Source organism: Eulemur rufifrons, chromosome 7 (genome assembly GCF_041146395.1).
Source record: "Eulemur rufifrons isolate Redbay chromosome 7, OSU_ERuf_1, whole genome shotgun sequence".
NCBI classification, from domain to species: domain Eukaryota; kingdom Metazoa; phylum Chordata; class Mammalia; order Primates; family Lemuridae; genus Eulemur; species Eulemur rufifrons.
The window spans coordinates 3,823,080-3,837,006 of NC_090989.1; the positions used below are offsets into that span (position 1 = coordinate 3,823,080).

Genomic DNA, 13,927 nt, shown 5'->3' on the forward strand with positions numbered 1-13,927 from the left:
AGATCACGCCCGAAATAAAAGGACAGCAACTCCCGGAAGGCGCAGAGGAAGGGGCTGTGCCTGGTCTCGGCGAGCGCAGCTCCGGCACGACAGCCTCGGTTGCTGCAGATGCCTGAGCCCACGAGCACACCTGGGCCCTCGCACCTGTCTGGAGAGAGCCCACCTGGGGCTGCTGCAGGTGCCAACCTATCAAGGCGGGGGTGGGGCAGGCTGGCGGCTGATGTTCCTCGAAGAGCAGATTTTTGCAGGAACTTCAGAACTGGTTATAGACAGTTTTCACTTTGGGAGACAGAAGCCCAGGAGAATGAACAAAGACAAAAGGCAGTTTTCCCTCGGATGCTTTAATTTCAAGGAGAGGCGCTGCCCAGCCTGACCTGGCCCCGACCCACCTGATTTCCTTAGAAATTTAGCGGGACAAGGGTTGGCCTTGTTCTTGGGGTTCATATGTTAAATACTAAGTGAAATTCACTGACATTCCCTTTAACGCTACCCCGGGAGACGACTGGCGCCAGCGCTGGCCCTGTCTGTGCGGGGGGGGGGGGGGGGGGGGGCGGGGGAGGGGGTTGTGGGGCCGGGAATGACGTGCACGTTAGTTAACGGGGGTCCTCGGAGGGGACGGTGCTGAGATGAAGCTGATGCAAGCGTCCCTCTCATTTCCGCAGAATCGGGCCCGCGGGCAGGTGGCACTTGCTCTGCTGAAGTCGCCCAGCAAGGGCAGCGTGGAGGGCGCCTTTCAGAGCAGGGTGCTGCAGCTGGGGTGTTTATGGATGGGGCCGGCGTCCACCACGCTTGCCTGAGGTTCGAAGATCTGATAGCTCAAGAGCCCACAGAGCTGAGCACAGGGAGGGTGGCCTTGGCCGGGGCGGCCCCTTGCCCCCCTCGCCCGGCGAGGAGGAAGGGTGCATTGCAAGTCACTGCAGGGGCGGACTGGTATTGACAGCGTCTCCTGACGGGGCTGGGACGGAGCGGGGCCGGTGAGGGGAAGGGTCTTCATGACCCAAACCCACCGGCCCCAGCCCAGAGGCTAAACAGTACCAAAGCGAGGAGGCTTATTTATTTTTCATTATTAGAGCGCACGGCTGAACTGAACTCTACCGCTGCCCCCGCACTCCGTGTGGGACCCTCAGAGGGGGCCGAGGAGCCAGACCAGGACGGAGCAGTACCTGCCTCCCTGGGACACTTCAGGTGACCTGGAAAGGCTCTGTCCTGACCACAGCAGCCGCACCCTGCACTGCGAGACTTGTGGGTCCCTTACAGCAGCGGTCCCAACCCTTTTGGCACCAGGGACCCATTTCATAGAAGACAATTTTTCCACAGATGGGGCAGTTCAGGATGATTCAAGTGCATCACATTTACTGTGCAGTCAGACCTCTCTGCTAGTGACAATCTGTATCTGCAGCCGCTCCCCAGCACTAGTGTCACCGCCTCAGCTCCCCCTCAGACCATCAGGCATTAGGTTCTCGTACGAAGTGCACAACCTAGATCCCTCTTGCATGCACAGTTTACAGCAGGGTTCGTGTTCCTATGAGAATCTGATGCCACCGCTGATCTGACAGGAGGCGGAGCTCAGGCGGTGATGCGAGCGCTGGGGAGGGGCCGTAAGTACAGGTGAAGCTTCGCTCACTTGCCCGCCGCTCACCTCCTGCTGTGGGGCCCCGTTCCTAACAGGCCACGGACGGGTATCAGTCTGAGGCCCGGGGGTTGGGGACTGGAGCCTTACAGAACTGTTAAAATACAAACTGCCCAGGTCTCTGCTAAGCAGGAAAGCCCAGAGGTATTGTTCTAAATGCCTATCAGTCAAGTGCACACTAGTATAAAAAGGCACTGAGCGCAGTGGCTAAGAGCGCTTACCCTAGAGCCAGATTCTTCAGATTCAGTCCCAGCTCTGCCACTTCCAGGTTACCTGTCCCAGGACACCCACCCCCGCTGATCCCAACTGTCACATGGAGATGATAACAACAAGGCAACCTTAAGGTGGGAAAGTTAAATGCATTGAGGCAGGTATGGTGCTAAAAGCAGTGCCCAACGTGCACCGCACAGTCAGCACTCTTGGGGCGCTTGCCGTTATCAGTAGAAACACAGTTCCCTTCCCTAGAGCCTGTTTTGAGGGGAGAGGGAGAAACCTCAATGCAGCAACGGGGGTGCCGGGGAGGAAGCGGCTCGGGGGTGGCAGGTGCAGGGAGGAAGCCCAGCAGGAGCACACCCGGCCTCCCCGCGGCTTGGTGGCTCCTCTTGGATGCACCACCCCTTCCCTGACCCACCCTCCCACCATTTGAAGGCATCTAGAACATTCCTCTTTTGAGACCTTGGCGGGGAGGGCGCTTCCTGGGGTGGGATAGAGAGAGGCCGGGAGAGACCCTCACACAATGAAGTTAGTCGAGTCCAGCAGAATTTGGGGGGAAAGCCATTGGCTTCCACAGGGAGCAGGGTTCCCAGCGCTAAAGGAAAAATCTCTCCCACAGTCCGCAACTTCCCAGCTAACAGGGGCTTGAAGAGATGACACTGCTATGCCGACACTGGGGAGGGGGCTGGGAAGCTGCTCCGTGGCCGTGGCAGAGGCAGGCCAGCGTGGCGGACCCAGGGCTGGGGGACGAGCCCCTGCGCTGTCCTCGGTGTGGCTGGGGAAGCCAGGCCTGAGGAGGAACGGGCCGCTTTCCCCACCTGAAGTTCCTGTGAAGCAGGCTCCTCGCACAGTAAGGCTTTTGCAAGAGAAGTGGGGAGCGAACACTAGGAAAACGAACCTGTGTCATCTGCAAAGAAATACTGGCTGAGGACGCTGCCAGCACTGTTCCCTGCCGCCTCCCACCAGGTGAGACGTGCACAGGTGAGGGGCTGGTACCTGACATCTTGGGCCAGCCCCAGCGCCCAGAGCCCACAGGCACCGTCACCTCCCCAGCCACCCCGCACCTCTGAGCGCGCCGGGAGGAAGCGCACAACACTGCCCCGCGCGGCTCACCGTCTTCCCTCTCCTTGTCTCTAAACCTCAAAATCTTTACCGAAATAACAGTTTTGGTGCTTCCCACTGGAGGTCTGTACTAGCAATGCTGTGCCCCGGACTGCACGTCACTCTCTCCCGGCGAACTATGTAGGCCCAGAAACTGAACAGCCTACGGGGCACCTGGAAAAGCATCCTCATCCTCAGAGTTCTGAAACCTCGGCCCATGGCTGCTGGCCAGGGCAGCGTGCGGGTGGGGCGCCCCTGCGGCATCCACAGCAGGCGCGATGCTCCCCGTGAGCACAAGCTTTCGGGGACACAGGACCGAGGACAACCACAGGATTGCCAGTGTTCGCGGCATGCCAGCCATCATGGAATGGCCTTTTGTACATCTCCTCATCTATATGGTGAGGACTTTCGTCACACATTTTCTTTTACAAGTGAGGAAACCAAGGCAGTGAGAGGCTTAGCACCCCAGGCTGCCTAGCAAGTGGGTGTCAGAGCTGGGATCTGAGGCAGGGCCACAGTCCTGCTCTCACCCCTGTGGCACTGCCCCTGGCTCCATGGGGCCAGCGGTTGCGTAAACAGGTAAAACCCATTTCCGATTGGCCACCTTCATTCTCCCTCCTTCACTGCTCCTGCCGCTTTCTCAGGAGGGAGGACACGCCTCCAGCAAGGGCCACAGGACGTGGACACACACAAATCTACCCTTTGCCAAAACCCGCTCTGCCATCACCAGGGTGGCCGAGGCAGGGCTCGTACCAGACACTCTCCCCCGAACCCACCTCCGAGTCAGCCGGGACCCTCATTCGGAGAACACTCGCTAGCTGAAGTTGTCGGACTGGATTTTGAAGTTGTATTTTCCATTCATTCTTCGGTAGCGCACGATCAGAAGGGCAGCTGCCCCTGCCACCAGGACGAGGACGGCCACCGCAATGAGGATGACGTAGCCGGCACCCAGGCCTGGCTCTGCACCCGGAGACTCACCTGCAGGGTGGAAGAGGCACAAGGTGAGAGTCTGCCCAGACCAGGGGGAACGGGAACAGAGCAAGCTCTCCATACGCTATCCAGATTTGACTGGCCCGAAGTACCAGGAAGTGAGGCCCACGTGTGTGCCCGTGTACCTGTGGGTTACCAAAGGTGACGAGGCAGGCGCATGCCCGTGTACCTGTGGGTTACCTAAGGTGACGAGGCAGGCGTGTGCCCGTGTACCTGTGGGTTATCGAAGGTGACGAGGCAGGCGTGTGCCCGCGTACCTGTGGGTTACCAAAGGTGACGAGGCAGGCGTGTGCCCGTGTACCTGTAGGTTATCAAAGGTGACGAGGCAGGCGTGTGCCCGCGTACCTGTGGATTACCAAAGGTGACGAGGCAGGTGTGTGCCCTTGTACCTGTGGGTTACCAAAGGTGACGAGGCAGGTGTCCAAAGCCCAGGAGAGCACAGCAGTGAAGACAGCTCAGACTGCCCAGCGTCCCGGGACAAGCCTTGGCCAGGAGGGCGGGGCCGTGTGGGAGCAACAGGTTCTCCTGGGAGGAGGGGGACAGCCTGGCCAGATCCCATGTGGGGACACATGGGCTGGGCCTGCACACGGTCCCCAGACCCAGAGGAGCAGCAGAAACACAGGAGAGGGAGGACCCAAAAGAGTTGAGAACAGACACTCAGATAGCTGCCTGTAGCCCCGTGTCCGTGGTAATCACCCACTTAGCCAAAAGGGGGAAACAGGCCAAATGCCCGTCAACAGATGAACGAACAAAACCAAGCCAGGTGGAAACACTAATGCTTCAGGAACAGAAAAGGTTAAAATCCTGAACACGGAGAAAAGATGAACTGGCTCTTGGGTACAAAAATAATTAGGCTTCAGTGTAGATTTCTAGCTGCTTCTGAGTCTCCTGGGAGGAGTGTTTTTTAGCTGATTTTGGCTGTGCATGGTGAGATCAGAGCAGCCCTCCTGCTGTTGGGACTGGACAAGCCCGTCCTGCAGAGAGAGGGACGCAGCGGGGCCCTGGTCGGCTTCCCCAGACACCTCTTGCTTGGCCGGCCCCTAGATCCAGCCTCCAGGGATGTGACAATGGCCCTCCCTACTGCTTCCAAGGAGGGGCCGTCCTGCCAGCACAGGGGGGCTGTCCACACTGCGCATGCGGAAGCAGAAAGACAGAAGGAGACCGGCCCCCACTGAGCCCCAGCCAGCCCCAGGCTGCAGCCTGGGAAGGACAGAGCCCTGTTTGGTGGCCGCCTCCCCAGACGGGTTTCCATCACGCACAGCTCCTCACTGACGCATGAACCGCGTGTGGGTGTGCACAGTGGGGCCACGTTGCTGCTGACACCACAGAGTGGTCCAGCCTAGGTCCAGTTCCTCACTGCACAAAGAGCCAATTATTGGGACCAGGACGACTGCCATGGAGGAAAGGGATTTCAGTGCGAGTGATGTCTACCAGGAGAAAGAGTCTCCAGTCCCCGTCACTGACAGCCTGAGCGCAAGGGCTTTACAGCGGGCGGGGCACGCAGGTCGGGCTTTACAGCGGGCGGGGCACGCACGGCGTTGGAGGCAGAGGGCCTGCAGCTGGTCTGATTCCAGAACCAGCCATTGGCGATCGGTGGTGAGTCCAGAGGGGACTAGTTAAGTCCAGTCGTTGGACTTGATGGGTAAAGTAGAGGGAACAAAAATTAACTTGGGAGGGGGTTCACTTTGCAAGGCCGATTACTGTCTCCCCTTCTATTTGCTCATTCCGCGGATCTGGGGGAATCGGCATCGTTCTACCTGGCTGCGTCCTGCTGACATGGGACACAACTGGGGTATGAGCAAGAGCGAAAGTGTCGGGCCTGTGACCTCAAGTGCTCATGGGCCACACACCTTATTCCCTTGTTAGGAGGCTTAGTTCAAGGTAACTGAAGATCACTTATGGCTCACAGGACCAGGCTGGCATGGGTCTCTGTTCCGGTTCAGAGGGGCAAATCTCACCCACTTGCTCTACTGACGAGTGGGTGGTCAGGAGCACCCCAAAGGGACCAGCCCACTGTGGCTTCAGCTGACCTTCAGGTGTTGGTGAGTTTTAAGCAGTGCTCAATGTCCTGGCTGGAGCTGCGGGTTAGCATGTCGCCTGGCTGTGCTACATCTGAATGAGCCGCCCTTGCCGGGGCGGACATTTCTCAGGCTGCACCTGAGGAGAGGCCCCAGGGGTGGTTTCCCACACAGGATTTCAGAGGGGCTGAGAGCCACCTTGCTCCTGGGGCCCACCCTGACTTCTCAACAGCACAAGGGATAGTACTTTGTCCTAGCTTACATTGGTTTCTTGGTACACACGCATGCCATGAATCAAAAATCTAGTCACATTTTATGAAAATCTGGGGCACCTGAGCCGGCGCCCCGGGAGCTGAACGGGGCCGGCAGCAGGAGCAGCTGCTCTGACCACACCGTCTGCAGCCACAGCCAGCCGGAAAGCACCAGCCTGGCAGACTCGGGAGCAGCCAGAAATCTACACTGAAACCGCATTATTTTTATACCCAAGAGCCAGTTCTCTGTTTCTCCATGTTCAGCATTTGGCCTTTTCTGTTCCTGCCGCAGTAGTGTTCCCGCCCTGCCCGGTGTGGTTCCTTCCTGTCGTATGTCTTGTAGGACTCTCTCTTTCTCAACTTCACTGCCCACATCCCACGACATTATCTTCCCACCGTCCCCTGCAGTGAGCAGCAGGTGGGACTCTGGCAGGGAGCAGACCTGGGACACCCCTAAAGGGTGGCCTTAGGTCCTGACCAAACCAGTTTTCCTGGGTTCCAGAGTTTTGAACAGGCAGAATGGAGGTGTTGTAAGGACACAAGTCAGAAGCCGTCATATCCCAAAACGGCTGAAACTAGGGTGGAAGACCCTCCTTAGCTGGAAGTTCTAAGGGGCACTGCCTGGGTGGGGGGGTACAAATTCCCAGTTTTAACGGGGTCCACCTGTGCCCTTGTAGGGCATCCAGTAGCCCAGGCCTCAGGGCTGACATGGTTGAGAGAAAAGGCCAGGAGAGCCAAGCTGCCTGCCAGGTGCAGGCATGTTCTGGAGGCTGGAAGTTCACTTGAGCCTGCAACCTGGAAGCTCTCGACCCGGCAGTGGGAGAGCGCACTCCGGAAAGAATTTCTGATCACCAATATCACAAAATCCCAGCCTGTCTCTCGTCTTAACTGTTACCCTGGGCTCCCGGTGGGAGATGTTGATTACTGGTTGTAGTTCCAGGAGGTTTGGGGCAGCCCTGGCGTCCTACCAGTCTCTGTCTTCTGCATGTAGCCAGGACAATCGCAGGGCAGCCTCCCCACTCCCCGCTCCAGCTTGGGCCTTTCCTCCAGCGACCTTCCTCTTCCAGGGCTGTTGCCCAAAACTTAGCCTGCTGTTTCATTCCATGCATTTTTTCCTTTTGTTGTTCTTTAGTCTGAAAAACCCCATAGGCCACTTCAGCCAGGTGAGATATTGGCAAGGTTGGGCCACTTTCCAATTTTTGTAACTTTTTCTGGGTACCAAGTGCTTTGACCTATAAGGGTTGTGTTAATCGGTCTTGAGTTTTCAGGGTTCTCCAGCTCTACATCTGTGTGCTTCTAAAATTCTTTCTAGAGTCGGATGCATTGTCATCTGCCTCCTATCTTATTTCTATAAATCCACATTAGTCTAGAAGTTTGTCTGTTCTCGTTTGATTCCCCTGTGGGGACCTGCCTTAAAGGAAGTTGCCCTGCTGGGAACAGAGGAGGACCCCTGCCAGACCGGGCACCCTGGCTGGTACCGGAGGGAGAGGTCATGTCCTCAGGTGCCCTCACAGAAGGAGGGAAGTAAGTCAGAGACTTAATTTAGGCAAAGATGTTAAGAAGATTTGCTATTCTGAATAATGTAACATCTTTTCTAAGTTCTATAACTATAATACAAGTTTTAGAACATATCTGCTTAAAGATTTTAATTAATTAAATCTCTCTAAAACACCAATATCCCAAAGCAAAATTTGTTGACATGACATCACCTATCATTAGGGAATACTGAATAAACCTTCAACATCAATCCTTAGTCCTTCAAATAATGATCAAGATCAGGCTATTTTAAAAACCATCTAAATGGTCTCAAAACATTTGATCAAAACAGAATCACAGGTCATTTTAAAATAATAGCAATTCATTTAACCAACAGTGATGATCAAAAGATTTTAAAGGCAACACAGAAAGTTAGATGCAGGTAAAAACCTTAACTTTTTAAAGCTCAGTTTTCCCAAGTAATCAAAAACCTAATAAGAACATAGGAATTATCTTGCTAAAACATAAAATCTTCGTTTCTTAGGCCAGTTACTGAAAGGTAAGGAAAAACGTTCTTCACTTGAATTAATCAGACATCAGAACAGTGTGTCCGGGATCAAGAGTGGACATTATAAAAGGAACAAGAAACTAGAAGACTATAGCTTGAACATGGGAATACATAACTCCAAGCCATCTTATAATTTTTAGGAAAATTTTACTCATAATCATTTATCTCATTTGCATTTACCAGTTTAGATTACTCATGAAAACTCAAATGTCAGACAAATCAAGTTATTTTCCTGTTAAGCATTTTTGTAGCTTTGATGCAACTGATGTGATTAATTGTACTTTAACAAAATCATTCAATGCCTAAACAAATTCAATATCTAAACAGTTTCATAAATAAAATTGGGGAAAAGATTTCAAAACACAGACCAAGAAACAATCACAAAATGCAGGTTTAATTACTACTTTTAAACTTAAAACCTACCAAGAAAACAAACATGAGTATTCAAGTAAGCTCAAAACATTTTCCAACTTATGTGTAGCAAGACCAAAGGGGCAACTGAAGCCTCCAATTTGATTTAAGCTCTTGTGATTGCAGCTCCTAAGGCAGCTTTAAATCCCTAACAGTACTGTTAATATCAGATGGTAGAAAGCTTATCTACCAAAGATTACTAAATTCATGTGAACTGAAAAAGCATCTGGGCTTATTTACTTAATTTATGAGTGCTCCTTCATAAGTCAAGTTGGTACCATGTAGACATAATGTAACAATACATATACATACACATGCACACAAAGTTTCAATAGCTTCTATCTCAGAACACCAGGCATGGGATCCTCTGAAGTTCCACATAAATCCACTTGCATTATGTTTCCATCCCTCTCTTCCCCTTTCCAACCATGGGCATCTCTGCATCTCAACCAGGTTGCCTCCATGGATGAGATGTCTTTCAATCTCCTAGACCTTAGGACAGAGATGTCTTCTAATCTTCCAGACCTTAAGACAGAGGGTTGTTTAACCTCTCAGACCTTAGAACCTGCCACAAGAGGAACTACCATCGACGGCATCTCTCAACCTCCTAGACCTTGGGCTGTGAACTTAGCAACAGCAAATTCGGAGTAAGCAGGAAAGAAAATAGGGACAGAGAACTTAACAGACTCTACATTGACATATCACACACCAATACAGATAAACACTCAACGTAAACAGAGGCTTCAAACAAACTGCATTCCCACCTAACAAGAGCCGGAGTGCCAAATCAAGACACTTTCCACTCTCACAAACAGGAGTTCCCCTCGGAATTCCCTGATGTGAGAGGGCCATCTCTGCCTGCGTGGCACCTTCAAATGGCACTCTCCCATCCAGACACAAAGCCGAAGTTCAGAGATCCATTCTTCCCAGGCAGGCAGGGATGCATCTGAAGCTGGTGATGCCGAGCTGGTGGGAGAAACCAAGACCAACCTCCAGCACAAACACAGCCGGGCAGCAGCGGGAGGCTTTAGGAATTCTCCCCACTGTGCCGTCACCAAGCCACGAGCAGCACAATTCCGGATGAGCCCCCCAAATTGTTACCAAACCCCCAAAAGGGTCCAGCCTTGGTCCCTTCACTCTCCACACAAAGAGCCAATCATTGAAACAATGAGTATTGCCAAGGAAGAGAGGAAATTTAATGCAAAAGACGTCTGTCGGGAGAACTGGAGACGCAGTCTCAAACCGTCCCGCTGAGCGGCTGAGGGCAAGCTTTTACAGCGGGCTGTGGAGTGAACGGGGTTGGCGAGAACCTCAGTGGAACTTCAGGGAGTCTCGTGGCTACTGTCTGGGATAAAAGGTATCTTATTTACTGAGATAAAAGCAGGGGTTGCTGGGGCTTGGCGTCCCAGGGTCTGACTCAACAGTCAGCTGCTGGTGAGGATGGCGAGGCCCGTGGTGCGGCCAGTTAAGTCTGCTCGTTAGGCTTCACTGGTGAAGTGTGAGGGAACAAAAACTGACCTCAGTAATTGTTCTAGACCCTTCCTGTGGGCACATTTGAGCACTCCACAGACTGAGCCTCAGACCCTCTACCCTCTGATGCGGTGACATCGGGGCGTCCAGTAAAGCAGCACCCATGGCGACTTCCAGAAGCTCAGTGCGAGACTGCTGCTGCTGACGTGTTACGTGTCGGTAGCACACGCTCTGGGAGGGCGCCCAGAGGGAGTCTTCCCAAAGTGCAGCATATGCTATCCTGTGCTGAATTGCGTTTCCCCAAAAAGATGTGCTGAAGTGCTAACCCCCCGTTCTGCGGGGCGTGGCCTTATTTGGAAACAGAATTGTGTGGATGCAATTCGTTCAGCTGGGGTCAAACTGACACAGCTGGGCCCCAGCGCGGTGTGACTGGCGTCCTGTGGAGAGACGGCTGTGTGAACACAGAGACACGCAGGGAGGGGCCGCGTGAAGACGGAGGCAGAGACTGGAGTGATGTGCACCAAAGCCTCGGTGCACCAAAGACCAGCCGCAACCCGTGAGCCTGGGAGCAGGCGGGGGAGGACCCTCCCTGCAGCTTTCAGGGGACCAGGGTGCCGCCAATACCTTGATTTGGGACCTCTGGCCTCCAGCACAGTGAGAGAATAAATCTCTTGCTTTAGGCCAGCCAGGCTGTGGGCCCTTGTTACGGTAGCCCAGGACACCACACGCCTGGTGCGAGCGCTCAAAGCAAAGCCAGCCCAGCCCCTTGGGGACGGGGAGGCAAGGTTACAAGCAGGTGGCATCTGCAATCGTGGCCCCCGGTCCAGGTGCAGCTGTGTGAGTGTACACACACACACCCTAGATCTCCGAGTTGTCCTCATCTCTTCCCTAAAGTGGAAGTGACGGTGATGGCAGGGACAGAGTGTGGGCGCACGGGACGGGGCAGAGGCGAGGTCCTGAAGGAGCCCGTCTGCCAGCCTCTCCCTGCCCCTGCGGTCCCCAGCAGTGTTTCTGTTAATATGCTACAAAACGTAGCGAAGCCCCACCAGCTGGGAGGTTCCGTGTGTAAATGATCTTTCTGTGTGTTTGTGTGACGGTTACGGATAAGCAAAAGCTAGTGGCACAGTGAGAAAGAACGATGATCAAATGGATGATCACAGTCCTTGTTCTTGAGCCTGACCAGTCACACTGAGCACACTGGAGTTCCCCACCCTGGCTATGCCAGCGCAGCGCCTGCTGGTTACAAATGACAACTGACACACACCCGGTGACGTCTATGGGCCAGGCCTGTGTGAAGTGGAAATTACCATTGTCCCCATTTCACATACGAGGCAAACAGGGCACAATCACACATAGGGTGTCCAAAGTCACACAGTTATTACGAGTGTTGGCGCCAGGTTTGGCGTCCAGGGAGCCTAGGTTCAGCCCCACACATCTCAGCCTTATAGGAGTCTCATTTGCTGTGACCGCGTTGGACACTCACAACAGCACTATGCGGTAGGCAGGGCACGTTGCAAAGAAAAAGGGGAGCTCCTGACACACAGTAGGTGGAGGACCATGGCAGTGTCTGTCTGAATACCCCGAGCATGCAATTTCCCTCAAACCAGTATTTTTTTTCCCAAGCAATAGGATGGATCATATAGAAAATGAAATGTTTTCCTGGAAAATCGATTGTGAGTTTCGGAAACACATGCAATGTACCTGGCTGATAGAAGTTTTATACTGAGGCGAAACAGAAATGCCATTTTTTGGCATCTTCTGAATAAAACAGCTTTTCTATGCACTTGCACACACACACATACCCAGAACTTGACACTGCCTGGTTAGAGCTCTAGGTCCTTCCTCTTAACCACCCTCTCGATGTGTTTATGCAGTGTCAGAAAAGCTCACTGGCTTCATGTTACGCTGCTCAAAACATTGCGTTAAACTTGTGCTTGAGCTGTCAAAGCCTCAGTCTTCTCATCTGCAACATGGGATAATAACAGGTCTTCCTTCATAGTGCTGATGAGAGGGCACATCACACCCTGCACGTAAAGAACTTGGCACACCGGCATGTGGGGCTCTCAATGAGTATCAGCTACTGTCATTTCCGCTATGACAAGTCATTTAGGAAAATCTCGCGTTTCACGTTTCAAAGTATGTAGTTGATGGGCCAGTCTCGGTGGCTCACGCCTGTAATCCTAGCACTCTGGGAGGCCGAGGTGGGAGGATCACTCGAGATCAGGAGTTCGAGACCAGCCTGAGCAAGAGCGAGACCCCGTCTCTACTAAAAATAGAAAGAAATTATCTGGACAACTAAAAATATATAGAAAAAATTAGCCAGGCATGGTGGTGCATGCCTGTAGTCCCAGCTACTCAGGAGGCTGAGGCAGGAGGATTGCTTGAGCCCAGGAGTGTGAGGTTGCTGTGAACTAGGCTGACGCCATGGCACTCTAGCCAGAGCAACAGAGTGAGACTCTGTCTCAAAAAAAAAAAAAATAAAAAAAGAATTAAAATAAAAAAAATCAAAGTACGTAGTTGCCTTTTGGTTCATGTACTGGCGAAACGGAATCAGCTGCATCGTCTCTCTAGTTGTCTATACCAAGTCATCCACTCACCTTCGGACCGAAGGAGGGGTCCCCAGGATGTCTGGTGTGTAGCAGAGTTGTCACTACTCTTCAGGAGCCGAAAATCATTGCAATCCTGTTTGTTTAAAGGAAGAGAAACTTCTTATTAGTCGAACAATGTTCATGGAAGAGTAACTCACTATGGGGATGATAGTCGGAGTCATGCCCGCGTGTCCTGCTGGAGTGTGGAGTCACCGGGCGGATATGATTACACAGGCGAGTGCAGACCTGGCGGGGCCGGGCAGCGGGGGCTCTGCCCAGGTGGATGTTGTCAGTGTGACAGAAGGGAGGCCTGGGCATTGGGGGGCTGGAGGAAGTGGGGTACCCGAGAGCAGCAAGCTGGAGAAAGGCCTTTATGTCCTCAGGGGCCGTGTCGTGGTCACAGCTCTGAGTCCCTCTGCATTCTCCAGAGGCCACTGCAGCCTCGAGCTCCTCCTGATGCCTTTGCCGCACAGAAGAGGCTTCCTGGCTCAGTGACACTGTGGGATCTGCTACTGTACACCTGTGATGGGTGCAACCTGTCCTCCAAAACAATACTGAAGTCCTAACCCCCAGTGCCTGTGAGTGTGACCTTATCTAAAAACTGGGTCTTTACAGATGTCCAGCTAAGATGAGGTCATTAGGGTGGGCTCTGATCCAACATGGCCGTGTCATCCTAAGAAGGGGACCTTTGGACACAGCACAGGCATGCGCGGAGAGAAGGCAATGCGAAGAGACGGGGAAGATGCCACCTACGCCTGCAGCCACCAGACGCTGGAAGAGAAGCCTGGGACAGATCCTGCCCTCACACCCCACCGACACCTTGATCTTGGACTTCTGTCCTCCAGAACTGTGAGACAACGAGTGACGGCTGCTTGAGCCACTTGGTGTGTGGCAGCTTGTTACAGCAGCCCTAGAAAACTCATAGGGTCTCCAGCCTATGGGAACGGAGCGAGATTCTGTGTGCAGAGACCCCGAGGCCAACAGTCGAGAACGAGCCCCTCCCCCCTCCCCGCAGAGGCAAAGCCTCGCCGCGGCCGGCAGGTGTCTTAGGGCTTCTGAAGATCTGAGGGAACCAGGCAGACCCCAGGGCACCCCTCAGCCTGCTGGCACTGGGGCCCTCTGCTCCCTTCGTCCCTGGCTCAGGAAGATCTACGGTTTGAGCAAAAGGGACATCAGCCGAATCGGGCATCGCTGTGTTTCTTCTGTCCTCC

The 13,927-nt window shown here is 53.6% G+C and overlaps 1 protein-coding gene across 1 annotated transcript in view; it reads right to left on the bottom strand.

Annotated features, from left to right (window-relative positions):
* Positions 1-3,758: 3,758 nt before the first annotated feature.
* UMODL1 (uromodulin like 1) overlaps positions 3,759-13,927 on the bottom strand; it is a 59,972-nt gene continuing 49,803 nt past the window's right edge. Inside the window, exons 21-22 of the mRNA XM_069472263.1 lie at positions 12,726-12,810; positions 3,759-3,922 (exon numbers count right to left, since the gene is read on the bottom strand). Coding sequence (XP_069328364.1) covers positions 3,759-3,922; positions 12,726-12,810 — 249 coding nt within the window. The remainder of the gene's footprint in view (positions 3,923-12,725; positions 12,811-13,927) is intronic.